This window comes from Hemiscyllium ocellatum, chromosome 30 (assembly GCF_020745735.1).
Source record: "Hemiscyllium ocellatum isolate sHemOce1 chromosome 30, sHemOce1.pat.X.cur, whole genome shotgun sequence".
In the NCBI taxonomy this organism is placed as follows: Eukaryota; Metazoa; Chordata; class Chondrichthyes; order Orectolobiformes; family Hemiscylliidae; genus Hemiscyllium; species Hemiscyllium ocellatum.
This window is the reverse complement of record NC_083430.1, coordinates 10558810-10583084: the sequence shown is the minus strand read 5'-3', so window position 1 is coordinate 10583084 and position 24275 is coordinate 10558810. Positions and strand designations below refer to the sequence as shown.

Genomic DNA, 24275 nt, shown 5'->3' with positions numbered 1-24275 from the left:
AGGCCAAATAGCTCCAATGGAAAATGACTTGTTGGAACATTTTTAATGGATCCAATGGTCCTTTAAACACCATGAAATGTAATAATTTTTGTTGTTGCTGACCTACTCTTGCAATATGTGTACGTTCCTTTACCATTGTACAGAGAGGGGAGTGCTCCTGAATCCATGTGATACTGCCAACTTTCTTAAAGGGCCCACGTGTGACAGCAACTGGAACTCACGTCCAACTCATTTGGATAGAAATACTGTGTGAAAGTTAGCGGGAGAAAGCCAGGGATTGCCACTTGGCAATTGATGCTTGTTTGAGGAGCTCTACAGCCCCAGAGAGCAAAATGGCTTCTTCTCGTCCCATTATCATTCTGTGGCACCCAGAGGTGATGTAGCTCAGGGCTCGCGGGGGCACTGAGTATCTTTGTGGGGCTGTATTTCCTTCGTCCCTTCCTGGCACAATGTGGAGGGTGTTTGAGTATTGGAGGGGGCTGCAGGAGCTCTCTTCTTGCTGGTTCGACTCCGATTTCCAATGCTTCGCTAAGAGGAGGTGGCAAAGTGCCTGGACTCCACCTGGCACCCTCTGTGGTACATTTCACAGAGGGTCACATGCAAGCAATGTGGCCTGAATTGATGGTTATTCAACCAATTAGTCTTGGCCATTTCGCAAGGACAGCAGTCAGTGCACGGAGCCAAGTGGAGAGGTTTACAACAATAGAGTTAGATGAGGAAAGATGAAAAGAGTGGTTGGGCTGAGTGGCCTGTTCCAATGTGATATTTTCTATGTAATGGCCTTAGCTACTGCAAGTGCAATTCAGCAATTAATCACTGAGGCACAAGTTTGTGGGTTCAAGTCACAAACAACAAAGGTGACCAAAAGGTTGATGAAAGCAGGGGGTAAATATAAATAAGGATATAAGAGATGTAAAGATGGATTACAAGAGTTACATCTATACAAAAAGGAAGAGAGTAGATAAAGTAAATGTTTGACCTCTCAGAGTGCAACAACCTTAATTATTGTGCGGAATAAGGAAACGGTGGAGGCATTAAACAATTACCTTCATTAACATCAGGGAAAAAATATTGGAGAGACTTCAAAGGACGAAAAGCTGATGATTTCCAAGAACCTTATGTATTAGGGGTCTCAAGGTGCTCACTGCAGAGATAGTGCATACACTGATCATGATTTTCCAAAATTCCTTAGGCTCTAGAAAAGTTCCAGTGCATTGACAGTTAACAGGATGTGACATCACAACCCAAAGAAGAAGGGAAAGAGAAACCAGTGAATTACTGACTAGTGAGTTATTGGGAAAATGCTCGAGTCTATTACAAAGGGAGCTTTAACAAAGCACTCAGGAAATCTTTGTCTGATCAGACACAGCCAACATGGTTCTACCAAAAGGAAACCGTGTTTGATACCTTGATCAGACTTTTTTTGAGGATGCATTTGTGGGACAGATAAAGGGGAATTAGTAAACTTAATAATGCATTTCCAATAAGTTGTCACTTAAAAGGCAAACCTACAAGATGTGGGATGATAGAGTTGTGGATGATACAATAGCATAGATGGGTGATTAGTAAACTGTCAGCAAGTGGCTAGTAAGGATAACCAGGGCATTTCCGAGTTGGCAGGTTTTGGTGAGTGCAGTGCCCCAAAAATCAGTGCCACTTCGTACAATCTGTAACAATGACTTTGACAAAGAGACGGAGTAACATATTCAGGCTTGCAAACGAGACAAAGCCAAGTGCGCATGTCAAGAAGACACATAGAGGCTGCAAGGAGGCACAGGCAGGTAAGTCAGTGACAAAGTGGCATTTAAAAGTAGACAATGCAATGTCATTGATTTTGTCCGTAGGAACAGCACAGAAGGATGTTTTTTTATAAAGTATGAAACTTGGATCAGTCAACGTGCAAAGGAATTTGGGTATGCTCATTCTAGGCACATTGTAAGTTGGCACACAGTTACAGTAAACAATGGGGAGAGAAACGACTGTTCAACTATTGCAAGGGCATTAGAATATTGAAGCTTTGCTACAGCTGTGTGGTGGTTTGAAAAGACTCCAGCTGTGTGCAGTTTCGCTTTCCACATTTAAGGAAGGAGAATGGAAGATATCTTTCCACAAGGAGCAGTTCAGCAAAGGATTTCTTGGTTGGTTACTGGGATGGAAAGGCTGTCCTATGATGAGAGGTTGAGTAAATTGAGTTTATACTCTCTCAAGTTCAGAGGATAAGATGTGATCTTATTAAAACATACAAGACCCTGAAGACATGTGACAGTGTCAGCTGATTGTGAGGGTGTGGGAAACTAGAGTTTGAGGGCACAATCACAGAATAAGACCCAGAATGGGGAGGAAATTTCTTCAAGATAGAGTGGTGAATCTTTGGAATTCTGTACTTCAGATCATTTTGACTGCTGCATCATTGCGTATATTCTGGGCTGAGAGAGAGAAGCATCATTGCGTATATTCTGGGCTGAGAGAGAGAAGATTTTTGATGTCTCAGGGAATGAAGGATGAGGGGGAGAATGCAGAAAAAGCAGTTCAAGGCGAAAGATCGGCTGTGACCAAATTGGTTGGATACAAAGTCTATTTCTGCTCCTGTTTTCTTACATGGATCAGGGACCAGAGCCCAGGTTGCCACTCCTAGGCAATACCTAGAAGCATCGTGAATCACAGAATCCCTCCTATGAAGGAGGCCATCCGGCCTATCGAGTCCACACTAACTCTCTGAGGAACATCTGACCCAGACCCAACCCTCTACCCTTTCCCCAATCCACCTAGCCTCCACATCTTTGGCTGTGGGAGGAAACCACAGCACTCAGAGGAATCCATGCAGACACGGGGAGAATGTGCAAATTCCACACAGACAGCCTCCTGAGGGCAGAATTGAACCCGGGTCCCTGATGCTAACCACTGAGCCACTGTGTTGTAGTTTTCGGTGTTAGAAATGTAGGTCCCTTTCGCATAAACTGCAATATTGTTTGAGGGGAAGCTCTTGGCATGACCTCTGCGCCAAAAGACCGAGGTTCAAGTCCTACCTGCTCCTGTGTCATAACAGATTAATTAAAAATACCAAAAACTGGGTTCTTACCCACACCATTTTGAATTTGTAGCCCCTTGTTTCTCTCACTTTTTCATTTTTGATACTATTACACTGCCTCCTGTGGGCTGTGTGTTGGAAATTTGTAAATTTTGTGATTAGTTTTACTTATGAAAATAAGGAAGTGGATAGTTACTCAGTCGGGGGTTGGGTTCTGGACAGGGAAAAGGTCCAGAAGGGAAAAGTGAAAACTGGTGTTTGTGTTAAATCAGAGATTTACATCAAAACACTTGTGAATCTTTGGAAGTCTTTTGCTGCTGAATTCAACATTTGGATGTCACTCCTTATTGATAGGAGTGCTGCAGTCAGAGATACTAACTTTCAGATGAAACATTAAGTTAAGGTCTTCTCCACCATCTCAGATGGACATCCTATCACACTATTCAAAACGATGTTTTCACAGGTATCCTTAAACCATGTTCACTGTTCACACAGAGCATCTGGTCATTAGCACAACCGCTTTTTATGGGACCTTGCTATGCAAAACTAGGTGGCTTTGTTTCCTTTAGTAATAGTAGGGTCAAAAGTGTAGTATATCATTGTCAATAAATTGCCTCGAGATGGAGTTAAGTTTAAAAATAGAAAAGGTTTGGAAGGATATGGGTCAAATGCAGTCAGACGGGACTAGTTCAGTTTGGGAACATGGTCAGCATGGATGTGTGGACCGAAGGGTCTGTTTCCGTGTTGTATGACTCTATGCCTTTAGTTACAGAAGCTATTACAGAAATATATGTTGTTTGTTTACCAAGTTATCAATTTTTTTTTCACTAAAACCGTTACGATTGGAATCAATAATCGGAGTGGATCGATTTACCTTGACCAGGCTCAGGGGTCTCGACCGGGACCTCCTTCATTTTGAGGCCACTGGCTGATGAAGGTCTGGAACCTTCCTTTGGCTCCTCCTCCTTTTCCTCTTTCCGTTTCGGGCGGTTTTCCTTCGCCTTTCGGTTCTCGCCTCTGGCTTTTGACTTCCTTGCCGGGGTACTAATGTCGGCTGTCGAGGGCACGGGAGGGACTACAGGACTGCCGCTGGTAGCCGAGGTCCGGCGTCTGGGTGAGCTGGGCAATGACCGATTCTTCAATCTGTTTGCAAATGACAACGGGGTAAATTATTTCAAAACAGGGGCTTGGTGGGCGGCTGTGGGGTGAAGTCATTATACTCTGTGCTCCTTGATCTACACCAACTCCAATCCCTCAGCACCTCAAACGTTAAATTCTCATCTTCATCTATTACACTCTCAGCCACCTTCCTCCCAGCCCCATCACCCCTCCCATTTATCTCACAAGTCTCATTCCTCACGAAGGACTTTTCCCTGAAACATCGATTCTCCTGCTCCTTGGATACTGCCTGACCAGCTGTGCTTTTCCAGCAACATACTTTCGATTCCCATCTTCACAGCCTCGTCCTCTGGCCACTGACCGGCTACGCTGAGGAAAATCACAAGGGGTTGGGGACAGGGCAAATGGAGAGATCCTGAAACCCCACTGGGAAATCTCACCCAATATTCCAGATCAATGGAAGACAATCCGAGAAGGAGCAGAGGTGAAGCTGGTTCAGTGGAAGGGCAAAAAGGGGTCAGTGTGAAAATGGACAAAGGGGAAGGTATGCGAGAGCGTGGACAGTACAGGAGATTAAATAATGGCCTACAGAGAAAGGGGGAACAGGCAAGAGATAAAAGATAGATTTTGAAATGTTGACCTGACATTGTTGGGGTGATGACATACAGCCACATCAGGATGGGCGAAGGGCCTTTCCTGATGAAGGGCTTTTGCCCAAAACATTGATTTTCCTGCTTCTCGGATGCCGCCTGACCTGCTGTGCTTTTCCAGCACCATTCTAATCTTGACCCAAACCAGGATGTGGTGTAACACAGCTGAGTATCGGATTGTCCTCAACAACCTCGGTCTACCATTCCAGCTGGACTCAGGGACGGAAGGCTAGCTTAAGGGCTGAGTTCTTTGGGCGCACTACCCAATGCCACTCAAATCCACCCCACAATGTTGCTCACACATACGGAAGGAATCCTCAGAGGGAGCTGGGTACATGGCAGCAGCAAATATATTGTCAGGCCGTTCACTTCTTGTATTTCAGACGCGAAGACAGAAAGTTTATTTTTAAGAAGGTGAGGTTGATTGTTATTCAGGTTGGGGTGGGGAGGGACCATGTGTAGGAGACGGGGAGCGATGGAACCATTAACCAGTCTGAGGCCTGTGCACAGTCAGCAGAGAAGATGTCAAGGAATTTATCCCAGTGCCTCCTGCAAGATCTCAGCAGTGATTACAATGCAGGATACAGGAGAGAGATGGGGAGGCCAGGCTGGGTAATGCTTACATAACCTGCTCCAGACCAGATTACATTATGGAATAATCGATAGCTGGGAGTGAATTAGAGGTCGGAATCTAATCAAGGTATTTGGGTAATTTATAAATAGAATAACAGTATCTGAAAATGAATTATAAGCTGGAATCCAATGGAAGGGTCTGGTTGATTTATGTATAGGATAACAGGTACCCAGGATAGGATGGTTCAGGCTAGCTGATAAATTCACATCAGTGACTTAGATCAGGGGAGTGCAAACTTCATAGTTAAGCTTGTAGATGACAACAAGAGAAAGAGCAAACTAAAATTTGGGAAGATGACATAAGGAGCTTGAGAACAAATAGAGTTGTTTGGGTGAGTGGGCCAAATCTGGCAAATGGTGTCTAATGTGGGAAAATAAGATAGACTGTGGAATTCTGAGGAGCAGAGGGATTTAGGTGTTTTAGTGCGTGGAGTTACAAAATATTAGCGTGATAGCACAGCACCTAAATAAGAAGATTAATGGGATGTTATCCTTTTCTATGAGAGAAATTGAACATGAAAGGTAAGGATGTTTTATTTCAGTTGTACAGGACACTGGTGAGACCACATAGAGTCACAGAGATGTACAGCATGGAAACAGACCCTTCGGTCCAACCCGTCCATGCCAACCAGATATCCCAACCCAATCTAGTCCCACCTGCCAGCACCCAGCCCATATCCCTCCAAACCCTTCCTATTCATATACCCATCCAAATGCCTCTCCTGAAAACTGGGTGCTGTCTTGATTTCCTTATTCAAGAAAAGATGCAAATGCACTGGAGACAGTTCAGAGAAGATTTATTGGATTGAAACCTGACTAAGTGGGTTGTCCTTTGAGGATAGTTGGACAGGTGAGAGAGGGTGGCACAGTGGCTCACTGGTTAGCACTGCTGTTTCACAGTACCAAGGATTAATCCACCCTCAGCACATTCTCCCCGTGTCTGCGTGGGTTTCCTCCGGGTGCTCCGGTTTCCTCCCCCAGTCCAAACATGTGCAGGTTAGCTGGATTAGATTAGATTAGACTTAGATTAGATTAGACTTACAGTGTGGAAACAGGCCCTTCGGCCCAACAAGTCCACACCGACCCGCCGAAGCGCAACCCACCCATACCCCTACATTTACCCCTTACTTAACACTACAGGCAATTTAGCATGGCCAATTCACCTGACCCGCACATCTTTGGACTGTGGGAGGAAACCGGACCACCCGGAGGAAACCCACGCAGACACAGGGAGAACGTGCAAACTCCACACAGTCAGTCGCCTGAGTTGGGAATTGAACCCGGGTCTCAGGCGCTGTGAGGGAGCAGTGCTAACCACTGTGCCACCGTGCCGCCCATGTTAACTTGTCCATGGTGACTAAGGTTGGTGAATTAATCATGGTAGAATATGGGGTTTACTATGATGCAGGGCTGGTCTGGGTGGGATGCTCTTCAGTAGATTGGTGCAGATTCAATGGGCCAAATGGCCTCTTTCAGCAATGTAGGTTTTCTTGGACTTAGAATCATTACAGTGTGTAAATTCTACGGGCCATTCAGCCCAACAAGTCCACACTGACTCTCCAAAAAGCATCCCATCCAGACTCATTCCTCTACCCTATCCCTGTAACCTTGCATTTCCTAGGCTAATCCACCTAACCTAAACCTCCCTGGACACTGGGCAATGCAACATGGCCAGTCCACCTAACCTGCACATCTTTGGAATGTGGGAGGAAACTGGAACTCAAGCAGACACAGGGAGAATGCACAAATTCCACACAGTCGTCTGAGGCTGGAATTGAGCCCCAGTCCCCAGAGCTGAGACAGTGGATGAGCAGAGGGATCTTGGTGTCCATGTACACAGATCTCTGAAAGTTGCCACCCAGGTAAATAGTGCTGTGAAGAAGGCATATGACATACTGGCTTTTATTGGTAGAGGAATTGAGTTCCGGAGTCCTGAGGTCATGTTGCAGTTGTATAAGACTCTGGAGTATTGTGTGCAGTTTTGGTTGCCATACTATAGGAAGGATGTGGAGGCACTGGAACGGGTGCAGAGGAGGTTTACCAGGATGTTGCCTGGTATGGTAGGAAAATCATATGAGGAAAGGCTGAGGCACTTGGGGCTGTTTTCATTGGAGAAAAGAAGGTTTAGGGGTGACTTGATAGAGGTGTACAAGATGATTATGGGTTTAGATAGGGTTGACCATGAGAACCTTTTTCCACGTATGGAGTCAGATATTACGAGGGGGCATAGCTTTAAATTAAGGGGTAGTAGGTATAGGACAGATGTTAGGGGTAGATTCTTTACTCAGCGAGTCGTGAGTTCATGGACTGCGCTGCCAGTAACAGTGGTGGACTCTCCCTCTTTATGGGCATTTAAACGGGCATTGGATAGACATAAGGAGGATAGTGGGCTAGTGTAGGTTAGGTGGGCTTGGATCGACGCAACATCGAGGGCCAAAGGGCCTGTACTGCGCTGTATTGTTCTATGTTCTAGCAGTCCAAGCCACTGTGCCATCCCACGTTTTCCTCTCGAGATCAGAAGAGCGTGGAATGACTTTACTGAATTATATAGGATTCTGAATGGCCTTGAGAAGGTAGATATGGAAAGGATGTTTCCTCTTGGGTCAGTCAGAAGTAAGGGACAATGTCTAAGTAAAATGTGACTTTGGAACACTCTGTCTCAGAAGGTGGTGGAAGTGGAGTCCATGAATTGTCAGAGCTGGGTAGAGTTTCGGCAGATGAGGGAATCAAACATTATTCAGGCTAAGTGAGAATGTGGAATTTGGAACACAAACTGATTAGCCACGAGGACAAGGCTTGACGGGCCACAGAGCCGGTTTCCGCACGGGTTTCGAACGTCCTACCATACCTGGCTTCTCTTGCCACGGACTCTTTGCTCCTGACAATCGGAAGAGACTGTCGTTTCCTCATCACTTTGTCAGTCACGCTCCCAGAATTCAGCAGCGCGTGCTTTTCTTTTGCATTCTCCCGTTCTTTGTCTTTTTTTTCCTTCTTCTTACTTTCACTCTGCTGACAGAATGGAAAGAGGGCTCAACGTCCGACACAAATTACAGGTCAACTGTCTTCTGAAGAAAGGACACTGGACCCTCCCTAATGGCATTGTGGGTCATCCCACAGGCAGGCAGACTGTAATGGTTCAAAGAAGGCCGCTCACCACCACCTTGTCAAGGGCAACTAGGGACAGGCAATAAATGCTGGCCAACCAGCGACGCCCACAGCCCACAAATTAGTTTAAAAAAAAGGACAGTTACAACATTTAAAAGACATTTGGACTGGCACATGAATAGGAAAGCTTCAGCGGGATATAGGCAAAAAACAAGCAGGTGGGCCCAGCTTAGCTTTGGAAACTTGATCGGACCTTGATCAAAGGGTCTTTTTCCACGCTGTACGACTCTATGACTGGAAATGTTAATTCTGCTTTCTCTCTCTCCACCCATGTTGTCAGATTTGCTGAGTTTCTCCAACAAAGTCTGTTATTGCTTAAGATAAAATGTGGCAATTGGCTCTTCCAACAAGCCGGAATCACCTGTTGATCCCGTAGTCTTCCCAAACCATAGGGTTACTCTCCCATTAGCGAGATAACCGGTGGTGATTTAACCCGAGGTTAACCATGCCTCAGGTGGGTGGCAGGTTGGGAAGGAGAGAAATAGAGTCATACAGCACGGAAACAGACCCTTCAGTTCAACCAGTCCGTGTCAAACATAATCCCAAACTAAACTAGTCCCACCTGCCTTTCAGACATTTCCTATTCATGTACTTATCCAAATGTCTTTTAAACGTTGCAACTGTACCTGTATCCACCACTTCCTCTGGACGTTCATTATACACACAAACCACTTCCTGTGGAATAAAATTGCCCCTCATGTCCTTTTTAAATCCTTCTTCTCTCACCCTAAAAATATGCCTCCGAGTTTTGAAATCCCCCACCAGGAAGGAAAAGACAACGGCCTTCACGGTAACCTCAGCCGCTGAGTGCGAGAACTGAACCCACGTTGTTGGCATCACCGTACACTGCAAATCAGCCAGCCAACCAACTGAGCTATCCGAGGCCCCCTCCACAGATAGGTCAAGGAGGTAATGAAATAGCATTACGATCCAGCAAAAGCCTACTGTGAGATGAGTCTACATGTTTAATGGCATGGGCTGACAAGGAGACTCAAAGATACCAAATCTGCCTCTCTTTCAACCCTCAGACTCTCAGAGAAGTGAAACATTTCCTCTGAACTGACAAAGGGATTTGGAAAGTGAGTGGGTACGGCATTAGGCTCTTTGGTTGAATGGTTTGTTTCTGAGCATGTTGAAAGATGAGGGAAACAGGGTGGAAAGCAAGCGTCGGGATATTGTGAGGGATTCAATGTTGTGACAAAAGAAAGGGTTTCTGACTTGTGACTAAAGAAACTACAGATCAATGCAAGCAAACACTAATGTTGACCTTGAAGACACTGACCATAGCATTGCCGGCTGGAGTCAGCTTCACTCTCAGGTCGAGTGAAAACCCTCTTGGATGCAAACTCTGTTTAGGGTAAATCTTTGCAGGTTTCATTACAGGTCTCCAACTGCCCGCTGAGTCCCACAGCCCTCTTTCCCCTTTGTCAATATCTTTATAATTAATAAATGAAAGTTTTTAATGGTAATGGGAAAAATATAATACTTTTGTTCATATTCCTACTACATAGAATCCCTATAGTGTGGAAGCAGACCATTCAGCCCTTTGAGTCCACGCTGATGCCTCTGACGAGCATCCACAGACCTATCCCAACTCTGTAACCACCTAACATGTACATTCTTGGACTGTGGGAACAAATCAAGGAACCTGGAGAATGTGAAATTCCTTAGATAGTCACCCAAGTGTGGAATCAAACCTAAGTCCTTGGACATAGTGAGGTAGCAAAGCTAATTACAGAGCCACGGTGCCAACCTCTTTTTCCAAGTAGTTTCCTGAAGATTCATCTTCAATTCCTGATCACTCCAGGAGAACAGTGAAGAGTTGGCAATCCTACTCTTCCGTCCCTCTCTCTATCTTCAAGGACCAATCACTTTTCTCCCTCCATGCCAAACACTAAATCCAATGCTTGAAGGACAATATGATGAAAGTTTAGGGTGAGCTAAGCTCACTGAGCTGTAGGTTTGATAACCAGACATTTCATTACCTGGCTAGGTAACATCATCAGTGGTGACCTCCAAGTGAAGCGAAGCTGTTGTCTCCTGCTTTCTATTTATATCTTTCTCCTGGATGGGGTTCCTGGGGTTTGTGGTGATGTCATTTCCTGTTCGTTTTTTGAGGGGTTGATAGATGGTATCTAGATCTATGTGCTTGTTTATGGCATTGTGATTGGAGTGCTAGGCCTCTAGGAATTCTCTGGCATGTCTTTGCTTAGCCTGTCCCAGGATAGATGTGTTGTTGTGGTTCTGTTCGCCGAGCTGGAAGTTTTTGTTGCAAACGTTTCGTCCCCTGGCTAGGCAACATCATCAGTGCTCTGGAGCCTCCTGCGAAGCGCTTCTTTGATGTTTCTTCCGGTATTTATAGTGGTCTGTCCTTGCCTCTTCCGGGTGTCAGTTTCAGCTGTCCGCTGTAGATGTGTCGTCCCAGTCGAAATGGTGGTTTATTTCCTCTGTGTGTAGGCTATGAGGGAGAGAGGGTGATGTCTTTTTGGGGCTAGCTGGTGTTCGTGTATCCTGGTGGCTAACTTTCTTCCTGTTTGTTCTACTTAGCGTCTGTGGCAGTCCTTGCATGGAATTTTGTAGATGACGTTGGTTTTGTCCATGGGTTGTACTGGGTCTTTTAAGTCTGTTAGTTTTTGTTTGAGAGTGTTGGTGGGTTTGTGTGCTACTAGGATTCCGAGGGGTCTTAGGAGTCTGGCTGTCATTTCTGAAACTTCTTTGATGTATGGTAAGGTGGTTAGGGTTTCTGGCTGTGTCTGGTCTGCTTGAAAGTTGAATGATGAAAGTTAATCATATATTCTTATCGCTTGGAAACTTGAATTCTAAGGTACAGGGAAATAGGTTTTTGGTTTTAGTTCTGTGAAGGTCATTTTTTTTTAGAAAGGTCAGAAAGTAAGGGTTTAACAGCTGAGATCTAAACAGCATTTCCAAGAAATCATATGACTTTAGATAACTGAACAGCACTCAGAGGACATCAGTGTTTACAGACTGAGTGTTTTATAACCCAAAGATAGAGAGAGAGAGTGATAGAGTGGGGGGGTGGGGGAGAAGGAGGGAGAGTGGGGGGATGGGGGGGGAAGAGAGGGGGAAGGGAGAGTGGGGGGAGAGAGTGGGGGAGAGGGGGAAGAGCGAGGGGTGCAGAGAGGGGGGGGGAAGAGAGAGGGGGGGAGAGACGGGGGGGGAGAGACAGGGAAAGAGATAAAGAGAGAGAGAGAGATAGATAGAGAGAGAGAGAGAGAGAGAGAAAAGAAGGGGCCCAGAAGCAAGTTCACCTTGACACAAACAAGTCCAGTTAGGTAAGGGTTTCATCCCAGCAAAAATGTTTCTGGTAGTTTCCAGGCCATCAGAGCTGGTAAGAAATCTTAAATTGTTTTAGCAACACTAATTTGTTTTTTCTTGCAATTCAGTCAGAAAGGTCAGTGGGCTGGCTGGGTCTGAGGGAGAGACAAAATGAAGATAATCACTTCAGGTAGAATGTGCAGGGAGTCTCCAAAAGGGAAGACCTGTCACCTTGTAAGTTGAATAAAACATTTTAAAGTGAATTTTCAGAGTGATACTGGGGTTGAGTGTAAGGAATATTGATGGCAAGCCAAAGATTGAATCAATCTCTTTCGCTGTTTTTGATAAGATCTTTCCAAACTGCATTTTTGCCTTTTTCTGTGTGTAATAAAATTTGATGTTTTTATGTTAAAAGTACATTGAACGTCTTCACAAGAGGCTGCCAATGACTGACCATAATGGTAAAGAAATGCAAAAACAAAAACCCCACAGAGTATCGAGCCATGTTTTACTCTGGAATTCAACTTGTTCAGCATTACGTTCAGCTGGCATCAGAACAACAGGGACCACTGTAATGTCAGCCAGCACAGAACAGGATCCCGAAAGCAGCCATCAAATGAAAATACCAATTTCTCTGGCATGGGTGTACGTTGTGGGGGAAATGATAAACAGGGCTCAAAGAACTCCTGGCGGATCTTACGAAAAGACCACAGCACCTTCTCCATTTACCGGAAACAACCAGAGTTGGAGGACAAGGCCTCAGTAACATCTAACAGTACTACACCCCTCCGCAGTGCTGTATCCCTCCGCAGTGCTGCACCCCTCCGCAGTGCTGTACCCCTCCGCAGTGCTGTACCCCTCCGCAGTGCTGTATCCCTCCGCAGTGCTGTATCCCTCCGCAGTGCTGTATCCTCCGCAGTGCTGTATCCCTCCGCAGTGCTGTATCCCTCCGCAGTGCTGTACCCCTCCGCAGTGCTGTATCCCTCCGCAGTGCTGTATCCCTCCACAGTGCTGTATCCCTCCGCAGTGCTGCACCCCTCTGCAGTGCTGCACCCCTCCGGAGTGACGTACCCATCCGCAGTGACGTACCCCTCCGCAGTGACGTACCCCTCCGCAGTGCTGTACCCCTCCGCAGTGACGTACCCCTCCGCAGTGCTGTACCGCTCTGCAGTGACGTACCCCTCCGCAGTGCTGTACCCCTCCGCAGTGCTGTATCCCTCCGCAGTGCTGTATCCCTCCACAGTGCTGTATCCCTCCACAGTGCTGCAGGCATGAGTCAGCTTTGATTCTGTCCCTGGAGTGAGACTTGAACTTGAACCCACTACTTTCTAATGCAGGGGACATAGGCTACAATTGAACCAAACTGATCCTCATTTGTTTCCTTCCACAGCTTTCCCCAAAGCACTGCTTTTCACCGTATGTCAGGGAATTCACGGGCTCTGACCCAGCGTTAAAGAAGGAACGGCAATATAGTTCACACCTCAAATTCCTTATTTAAGGAAGGATGTACGCACATTTGGAGGAAGTTGATTAGATTGGTACCTGGGGATTAGACAGGCTGGGCTGGTTACTAGCAGCATTGAGAACAGTGAGGAGTGATTGGGATGAAGTGTATCTGATCCTCAATAGTGTTCACAAGACAGACACCGAAAGGATCTTTCTGCTGTGGGTCAATCCAGACATAGTGAGCACTCATTAAAAATCCAAGGTCACCCCTTTCAGGCAGAGAAGAGGAGAAATGTTTTTCTCTCTGAGAGCTGTGTGTCTGTGGAATGTTGGATGGCTAAGCATGTTTTAAAACGCAGGCAGATAGATTCTTGTTAGGCAGAGGATTCAAGGATTATCTAACATAGTAGGAAATCCAAAACACAAACAGATCAGCCGTGATTTTATTAAATGGCGGAGTAGGCTAAAAGGACGGAATTATTGATTCTGCTCCTTGGTTGCATGTAGTTCAAACTCTCACAAAGTGACAATGGCTCAATGATGGAGACTATCTGTGGAACTGGGCAAGGACATAACATCTTCAAGAGCAATAGGCAAGACAAAACTGAATTGAAATTCTAAACTTCTTTTTCTGTATTCTTCTAATTTATTACTATGATTTTGTACTTCTTGAAATTTTGTCTTGCTGGACTTTTTATTTCTTTTTTTCTCTTAAGAATTTGTGCTCAAGAATCTGTACCCAGGTACCTTTGTACCTAAGATGATGCCCCGTGTGGTGACATTAGACACTTTTCACTGTACACTTGTACCCTGTCCTTGAGTACACATGACAATAAACCCATATCTACATCTAAAGATAGTGGCGTACGTGGCAATTTGTAAATTTTTCACTGTCCTCATGTGAGCACGTGACAATAAAGCTAATTTTATTTCAATTCAAAGCAATAAATAATTAATTCCTCATCAAAAGATGAAAAATTTAGTCTGATTTACTGCCATTGAGGATTTAGAAGATGTTATACAGTGGCTGTAAAATGACCCAAGATTTACAATCCCTTCCCCGGTGAAGCCTTCTCATTTCTCTCAGTTCCAGGATTACTCACCAGAGGGAGATCAGTCTTGTGTCGGCCTAGGATATCCGGCGTGCTGAGAGCAGATCTCCATCGATTCGAGCATCTGTGAGGGGTTTTGCCACCGCTTGGAGCTATTGGGCTGGCTGAGGATGATCGGGGACAGAGAGGAACAACTAGAAAATTCACAGAAATAAAGAGAGAGAGAGAGAGAGAGAGAGAGAAGGGCAGCGAGGAGGGATCAGGGAGGGAAACAGCGAGGGAATTCAGAGCAATGGGGGAGAGATAGAGAGAGGGTGATGGGGAGGTAGCAATGGGTCACGTGGGGAGGGAGTCAAATGGAAAAGAAGACGGTGTGATGCAGGAAGTGAAGGAGGAATAAAATAAGATGCAACAGAGTAGAAAAGAGGTCAAATATAATGACAGAGAGGAAAGGGAAAACAGAGATAGACAAAGACAGAAGGATAAAAGGTTGAGAGAATAGATGAAATGAACACAAATACAAGGGGAAAAACAATGAGGCATAAAGAGGAAAAGTAAGGTAATTGAGAGGCAGAGGCAGTGAGGCAGAGCACAAGGGATAGTCAGAAAGAAATAATGGACACAAAGAGATCGACAGACAGATAGATAAATTGATAGACAGACAGACAGATAGATAAATAGATAGACAGACAGACGGACAGATAGATAGATAGACAGACAGACAGATAGATAGACAGACAGACAGACAGATAGATAGATAGACAGACAGACAGATAGATAGACAGACAGACAGATAGGCAGACAGACAGACAGATAGACAGACAGATAGACAGACATATAGGCAGACAGATAGATAGGCAGACAGACAGATAGACAGACAGACAGATAGATAGGCAGGCAGACAGACAGATAGACAGACAGATAGACAGATAGATAGACAGACAGACAGATAGATAGACAGACAGACAGATAGGCAGACAGACAGACAGATAGACAGACAGATAGACAGACATATAGGCAGACATATAGGCAGACAGACAGATAGATAGACAGACAGATAGATAGACAGACAGACAGATAGGCAGACAGACAGATAGACAGACAGATAGACAGACAGACAGATAGATAGACAGACAGACAGATAGACAGACAGACAGATAGATAGGCAGACAGATGGCAGAGGAGGGGAGAGGATAATGATTGGATAAAATGTTATTTTCACTTTTTTAACAGAAGTGTCTGACTAAAGTCCCTTCCAAACCATGTCATATAAAGCATGTCGGATCAATGTGTGTACAAACCTGGGTCTCGGCCATTACCCGTTAAAACAGCGACACTCCTGCTCCTGGCAAGGAAGGACAGGGTCGGAGTCATCAGACGGTCCACGATACTGCTCTCCCAGGGGCTCAGCTGCAAACGGCGAGCTGCAGGAAGACAAGACCCTTGTCAGTGTTCAGACTCTGGGACCAGAAGCAGGTGGGAGCAGGGGGCAATACTGAGCAATACTGGGGGATCTGTCAGACTAGCCCACTCCGAGCCAAACCTACACAGCAGTGGTAAAACATGGAAGGCAGCAGATCCCAGGAATGTCTGATACACACGGAAACCAGCTGGGAAGGATGCAAAGGATGGAATTCAATCTCAGCATCGGTCATTAAGTCAGAGCTCCCCCTCCCCTGATGTTCAAGTCAAATCTTACAGCACCATGGAGGACAATCAGGGTGTGGTACATTTGTCAAACCTGTATAATAGCTGTCCAGTTGGTTCCATTCCCTTGTGCCAAATAATTATTTTCCTTTTCTTAAATGTTTAATCAAATTCCCATTTTAGATTATTATTGAATCTGCTTTCACCATTACTTGAGCAAACTATTCTACGTTGCTGAGTGGAAGTGCTAAGTGCATCTCTGGCTCTTTTATCAGTGATTGAAAATCAATCTCCTCGAATTAATGCCAAACAGACACACGGACGGGCAGCACTGCCAGATGGCCATGCAGTGCCACCGGGCACGGCTAGTGCCAAATCTGACCATGGATCGGGGCAATGGTAGCTCCATCACAGACCGACGCCACCAGTGCCTGCAGAATGGCATGGTCAGTGTTTCCAGATATCACTGAGGCAGGAGCAGCGAGTAGGTCAGAGTGGATTAGCTCAGCTGTCCTTCCAGATTGCTCGGTGTAATCCCCAGTGTTAGTGAGGGTGATCAATCCTAATCTCTAACACTGCGATCCTGTCAGTGTGATCAATATTTCTCATAACAATGGGATCCTATCAATACAAATGATCAATCATACTCTCTAACACCACAATCTTATTAAAGTGATCAATTGTTCTCATAAGACAGAGATCCTCAAAACACTGACACAATCACAATGTTAGAGATTGTGATTGATCACACTGATAGGATCCCAGTGTTAGAGGGAGTGACTGATCACACTGATAGGATCCCACTGTTAGAGGGAGTGATCAATTGTATTGATAGGATCCCAATGTTAGACAGCATGATCGATCACAGTGACAGGATCCCAGTGTTAGTGAAGGTGATCTATCACACTGATCTTTCACACACTAACTCTGGGATCCTGTCACTGTGATCTAGCACACTCACCAATAATGGTGTGCCTTTAACTTCCCATTGATACCTCCTAATGACAGTTCATTTGAGATTGAAGTCCGCCCCCATGACGTTGAGGTGATTGTGTTTTTGCAGTACAGAGGCCTGGGAGCAACTGGCTACATTCCCTCAACAAACAAACAATGCAAAACATTTTTTTGTAACAAACTCTTTCTTCTATTTCCACACTTTTGTCTTTCAGCCAAGAAAAGCGAGTGGTCAGTCAATGTTAGCATGCTCCTGACACACAGCACACTGCATTTCAACCAGACATCGCACACTCCTTCGCCCCCTCACACTGAAACATGCAGCAGAGGTATCACTCTGGGTAGGAAAAACAATCAATCAATTGAGGCACATTGCGTTCTGAGGAGGGAGTGCTGTGACAGGGTAGATGCTCTCAGCTTTGGAGAACGCTTTCTCTCATGGATGTTTCTGGAACTAGGGCCACCCCCAAATTAAAAAATAAGAGATCTCCCACTTAAGGTGGAGATGTGGAAGAATTCTTCACTTTCAGAAAATCATTGGTCTTTGGATCACTGAAAATATTTAAGACCAGGTTGGGCAGAGGCAAGGGTTATGTCTGAGGGAGGGGAGGTCACAATCAGATCACTACTGATGTTATGGATTTGCAGAAAAGGGTGCGAGGGGCCAAATGGCCTACTCTCGTCCCTATTTGTTATGGCCTCCTGATGAAAAGGTGAGACTGGTGATGGGATCACTCTGCCTCAGCACTGACTCCTCAGCACAGTTCGACCACTATCACCGGTGATGATACAAGCCGCTATACCAAAGCGGCCCAGGACCACTGCCTACTGCCTGTGACAAAAAAGGATGTGCAATATCCACGCACTTCTGTGCACCCACCTCCCTCACCTCCCCCCACCACAACTGCCCAAATGTCCCCAAACCATGTGTGACTCTCTGCTGGCTGGTGAAAGCTACTATATTGTAACACAGCAGCGAGCCACATACACCTCTGGCCCAGTACACTATCCAGCTTCGCTGAGCCACTACAACCAGAGGGAGACTCAGGGCTGTTAATTTTCAGCAAGGTTGCCACGTAAGGGACAGTAATCAAAGTCATCTGTGGTTCTGAATAAAAACATGAGATTCTGGCAAACACTCAGCATTCCTACAAAAGGGGAAATGTTGGTTTATAATCTTTTATGTGAAACAGTCTAGGTGCTGAGAAAAACACCACAGACCATTCAACACTGCCCCTTTCAATGACAAAACCCTACGTATTATTGTGACTGTCAGTTTTGTAGACAGGAATTTCAGCGACTGTTCCAGATCAGAATAGTCGGAAAGTTAACAGCCCTGGAGAAGGCTCCTTGGTGTCTTGGGGGAGGGGAGACGGGGGGGGGAAAGAAGGGGGACAATGAAAGCTTCCATACTTCTGCTGGGGGAATTCCAGAGTGTGGCTGAGGACTTGGAGAGTCTTTTGTTTAACATAGAATCCACATGTTTGGGTAGATTGACAGCCGAGAGAGAGCAACCCTCTGACCCTGGAAGAAAATGGAGAGACAGGACAGAGAGACAAAGAGAAGAGAGAGAAAAAAATACCATTGAGTCTTCCTCAAATGAGCACCTCTGGGGCAGACTTCAGATTGTGCTGGGAAGGAACAGTGTAGATGGTGGGGATGGGAAGGATGGAGGAGCTATATGAATGAGGGGGGGGAGAGGATGAAAGGTTTTGAAGATGGCATCATTCATTTAAGGATATACTGAATCTGTAGCGTCAGAACAAGACCACCATTTGGCCAATCATTCTCAACCCTTCCTCAAAATATCTACTTCAGACATTTCAACTTCCCCAAGAACGGAGCTTGGAAAAGAACTATCCAACATCTCAATCAAATCAAAGAAAATTCTGGAATATTACATTGTGACATTGCCATTGTTCAACTGTTGTTCTCCAACTAACCCTCACTGCACAATTACTGTTTAATCTTATCATCCCAATTGCTGTCAACACTATAACATCCAACGTAACTCCCAATTAGATGTACACACATAGAAATTGATCAACAGCATTGAATGTTTTATCTAGACCAGCCAGCACTCCAGCAGTGATCCTTGGTCTCACTTACACCTCAAATTCTGAGTCTACAATCTCAGTCCGATATATCGTTAACATTAACTCAGCTCTGGCTATCGCCATGAGGGGGTCACTGCCTCTCTCAATCTCAGTCCACTGAGACTCTCTCTCTCTCTTCATGAATCCAGACACCCAGTGCCAGAATCTTCCTAGGAGCTCTTCTCTCTTGCTGTTGGTAAGGCTGCAGGGGCAGGGATGGACCATCTCCTTCAGTGGTCCAAACATTCTCCCACACATCACCATCCTTCTGACTGGAGAATGTCTAATCTATATGCCAAATGTGGCCTCACTATAAACGGACTGGAATAGGAATGCGAGTAGACCCATCACTCTGAAAACACTGGATATAAAATGCTTTGGGATGGCCTGAAGTCTGGAGGGACACCATATAAATGCAAGTCTTGCTATAGGCTTCACTGACTTGCCTTTACCCCATAATCCTCAATATCCTTATCAAACAATTGATCGCAGTTTTTGAAACTGCAATTGAGCCCGGGCACTGAAAGCCTTTGGAGATTTCAGAATTGTGTGAAGAAGGGTTCATGAACACTCGAGATCTGGTTTGGACATTGCATGTCAACTTGCAACCAAGTGCCCTGGAGATATATGGGAAGTGCTGATAAACTTCACACTAGCCTGATGTTTGCATTGAGCAGTCAGTCATAGTCAAAACTCTTTCCCTCTCAATCTTTGTTGGTCCAGCCAAAAGGCCAAGACTGCAGTGCCCTGTGTGCCCCTGGAATAAGAGTCAAGATTAGAGTGGTGCCGGAAAAGCACAGCAGGTCAGGCAGCATCCGAAGAGCAGGAAAATCGAAGTTTCGGGCAGGAGCCCTTCATTAGGAATGATGAAGTCAATTTTCCTGCTCCTCGGATGCTGCCTGACCTGCTGTGCTTTTCCAGCACCACTCTAATCTTGATTCTGATCTCCAGCATCTGCAGTCCTCACTCTTGCCCCGGGAGTAAGTTCAGTTGCGTAAACTTAACCAACTCACCACCTTGACTGCCCACCTCTCTTGCCAATATGTCAATCATTTTGGTGCCCTCTCCCAACACTGCGCTGACACTTGGGGCAGTGTAAAGGTCTTGGACACAGATCTGTAACCAACAGTAATTAAAGAAGCACTAACTTTCTCAGATGCAGAATAGAAAATAAGAAGTGGAGCCATAATATTAACTTGTACTGGCCTCGGTGTGATTCTACTCTATAACAACTCTGTGAAAACGTTGTTAGAACTTGGAAAAATCCGATACTGCTGCAGTCTAGAATAAGACGTTTTGAGTTGGCTAGCTCAATAGTATTCCCCCTAGTTTTTACTTTCCCACTCACACTCCACGGTTTTTAATATTGCAAGGTTACTTTGTCTAAGATGACCATAGAAGCAGATTTTCCATTGATCAGTCAGTCATTATTTGGGATTTGCACATAGGGACTCTATGGAATCTCCACTCTTGCATTCTCCAAAGGAATTGCAAGGAAAATTGAATTTTCCACTGGGAAATAAATCAAAGCCTAGAACCTACTAAAAGTAACAATTTAAATCAAAGATTTCAGATGATTCCAATTAAGTTTTGCATTTTATCATTTCTATAAATGATTTGGATATGAATATAGGAGAACTGCTTATTAAGTTTGCAGATGACATCAAAATTGGAGGTGTAGCGGACAGCGAAGAAGATTACCTCAGGTTACAACAGGATCTTGATCAGATGGGCCACGGAGAGGCAGATGGAGTTCAGATGAATGTGAGATGCTGCATTTTGGAAAGGCAAATCAGGGCAGAACTTATACACTTAACGGTAAGGTCCCAACGAGTGTTGCTGAACAACGAGACCTTGGAGTGCAGGTTCATAGCTCCTTGAAAGTGGAGTTACAGGTAGATAAGATAGTGAAGAAGGCATTTGCTACACTTGCCTCTATTGATTGGTGTGTTGAGTACAGGAGTTGGAATGTCATGTTGCTGCTCTGCAGGGCATTGGTTAGACCACTTTGGAATATTGTGGTCAATTCTGGTCTCCCTGCTGTAGGAAGCATGTTGTGAAATTTGAAAGGATTCAGAAAATATTTGCAAGGATGTTGCTGGGGTTGGCGGGATTGAGTTATAGGGAGAGGCTGAATAGGCTGGGGCTGTTTTCCCTGGAGCGTCGGAGGTTGAGGGGTGACCTTAATCATGACGGGCATGAAAGGGTGATTACACAAAGTCTTTTTCCCAGGGCAGGGATGTCCAGAACTGGAGAGCATAGGTTTAACGAGAGAGGGGAAAGATATATAAGGGACATAAGGGGCAACCTTTTCATGCAGAGTGTGGTGAGTGTATGGAATGAACTGCCAGAGGAAGTAGTGGAGGCTAGTACAATCACAATATTTAAAAGGTATCTGGATGGGTACTGGAATAGGAAGGGTGTAGAGGGATATGGGCCAAAAGCTGGTAAATGGGACTAGATTAGATTAGGGTATCTGGTCAGCATGGATGACTTGAACCAAGTGGTCTGTTTTGATGCTGTTCTTCGCTATGACTCTAAATTAAGTAAAATAGTTACTCAGAAAAAGTTAGATTATTAAATATACATTCTAATTCCTGAGTACCTAATAATCAGACCGCATATTGCCTCACACACCATTGACTACAATTCCTATGGACCCCTTACACCTCACACACTGACCTTACATCCCTGGGAACATGACATCTTCAACACCCTCTTGCAGACTCAACACGCCTATCCTGACAACTCACCTTCTCCAAACCCAGACTTCCCCCGACCCCATCAATGGACCTGATTCCTCCAGTCCCCATCTCAATACTACCTCTTCCTAATCAGTAATTGCATATGGGGTGTCACATCTTGGGTGCTGAACGTGTTGAGTTAGGGCTCACAGTCAGTCTGTCCATGATCCTGATATCATCACTGCATGTGACCAGAGGCTAGAAAGGTCACTCACTGTCTTACCTCAAATCAGTCTGTTGTAAACTAATATTAGCTCAGACAATTAGGTGTCTAGGAACTGTAATGTTTATAGATAATAGCTGTAATAAAAGTTTGTTGGATTCTTCAGTACCACAATATCCACACCCAGTTTCTGATGTTATGACAGATAACATAAGCATTGCCACATCAGATTAAAAACAACCCCAGCTGGAGCCAAATATGCATCATGTCCGATGTGTGCAGGTTTTGCACAGTAAATTCTGAATGTTAAATCCATTCAGAGATAATACAATGTCTAGGCTGACACTCCATTGTCGAAGACAAGAAGAGCTGCATCTTCTCGAGGATCCTTGAAAATGCGGCCTTGTGTGTGTGACCTCTCCCATAAAGGATTCGGTGGCACCATCTCAGGAAAGTGTCAGGGGACACCTCCATCCCCATTGTTCTGGCTGGCTGCCACATTTCAGAGTTGTATGATCAGCCATGATCATATTGCATGGTGGAGCAGATTCAAAGGGCTGAATGGCCTACTCCAGCTCCTATTTGTTATGTTTCTATCGGTTTGATGTATGTCGGATGCTCTTTTTTCTCCCTCTCCCCCTCAACCAATCCAACCATCAACAGGACAGCCAGGGTAATTGTGCACCTCTTCCTACCAGTGTCATTTTATAACCAAGCACCAGGAGGTACCAAAAGCAGCTCCACAGTCACTCTCAACAGGGAAACCAAATGGGCCCCGTTCATGTTGTTCCCCCTTTATCGTGCATGTGCATCCCAAGTTTTGAACCACCATTCTCCTTGTCAGGAGCAGAAAATGGCTTTTTAGCATGTAGCCTCAATGGCCAGAGCATTGCCTGGTTTACCAGGTAAAAGGACCTTGGCAAATCGGGCACTCTCATTTCAAGACCAGGTTAGCAGTTCCTGGTCATGCCAAGCCTGAGATAAAAGGGGACCAATTCATCGAGGATTGAAGGAAACCCACCGACATACTCTGCTGGGTAGACAACATCAACTGCTTGGTATAATTTTATAGAGAGTGCAGGAAAAGAGATACAAGGGCCAGATTCACATTTACAAATCTTCGGCTATAACGGAACAAGTTGGTGTTAATTTGGCACACATGATACTGGGCTTTATAAATAGAGGAACAGAGTACAAAACCAAGGAAGTTTTAAATCACTGGTTTGGCTTGAGCTGAAGTCTAATGTCCTATTCTGTGCACCACATTACAGGAAGGACAGGATGTAAGCAAACCTTTAAGAATGATACCAGCTCAATTATATGGTGAGACCATTGAAGCTAACATGGTTCTTATTCGAGCGGAGAAGGTTCTGGGGAAATTTAATAGAAATGTCCAAAATTACCATAAAGTAGAATTTTACAAAAGAATCTGTGGTAGCATTATTACTTGTTAAAAGGGGCAATCTATTTAGTCCCATTCTGTCCCCATATTGCCAGCATTTTTCTTTTTGAAGTTCTCTCTGAAGATCACAATTGTATTGTATCTCCCATTCTGTCAGGCAGCGCTTTCCAAATCCTACTCACTCAATATGTTGAAAAGCGGCTCCCTCATTTCAGTTCTCATCTTTTTGCCGGTCTCCAGTTCACAGCCTTTCACACGCTGCAGTCTCTATTTCATTTGTTTATCAAACGGCCTCTAATTTTAAACATCTCTTTAAATCTGCTGTAAGCCTTTGCAGCTCAAAGAGAAACAACAGGAGTTTCTCCAGTCGATCCATGTAATTATAATCTCTCCTCCCAAGATAAATGGATGATTATGTGTTTTCAATAGTCTATACCTCTATAGATAAAATATAGCACATTACTACATTATTTGAGCATTAAGCAGAGCTTAGTTTTATTCTTTCGTGGGATATGAGCAGCTGACTTGGGCAGGACTTATTGTCCTATTTCGGGGAGTGAGAGAGTGTGTGAGAGAGCGAGTGTGAATGTGAATGAGAGTGTGAGTGAGTGAGAGTATGAATGAGTGCGCGTGTGTGTGAAAGATTGTGTGTGTGAGAGAGAGTGTGCGTGCGCTCGCCGCAGTGTTCCTCTGCTTACGTTGCCCTTGTCCGTAACAATTAATTGTAAATAGATTCACTAGTCAACAGTGTCATATATACTTGAAGGATACAGCAACAGAGTTAGCCAGGCTGTGTCAGTCAGGCATTATAGTGATCTGAAAGTTTGTATGATTTGTCTGTGGTCCTGCATATTGTGTTCAGGATGGCAAGACTTGCCTATTGAGTTATTTAGCGTGAAG

The 24275-nt window shown here is 44.9% G+C and overlaps 1 protein-coding gene across 4 annotated transcripts in view; it reads right to left on the bottom strand.

Moving 5' to 3' along the window:
- The window catches only part of map7d1a (MAP7 domain containing 1a), a 167015-nt gene that overhangs the window by 28913 nt on the left and 113827 nt on the right, over nt 1-24275 (bottom strand). Inside the window, exons 6-10 of one of the 4 annotated variants that reach the window (XM_060847281.1) lie at nt 18384-18494; nt 15671-15793; nt 14421-14563; nt 8279-8439; nt 3903-4171 (exon numbers count right to left, since the gene is read on the bottom strand). In XM_060847281.1, the coding sequence (XP_060703264.1) occupies nt 3903-4171; nt 8279-8439; nt 14421-14563; nt 15671-15793; nt 18384-18494 (807 nt within the window). The remainder of the gene's footprint in view (nt 1-3902; nt 4172-8278; nt 8440-14420; nt 14564-15670; nt 15794-18383; nt 18495-24275) is intronic. The other 3 variants (XM_060847282.1, XM_060847283.1, XM_060847284.1) reach the window with 3 other exon arrangements.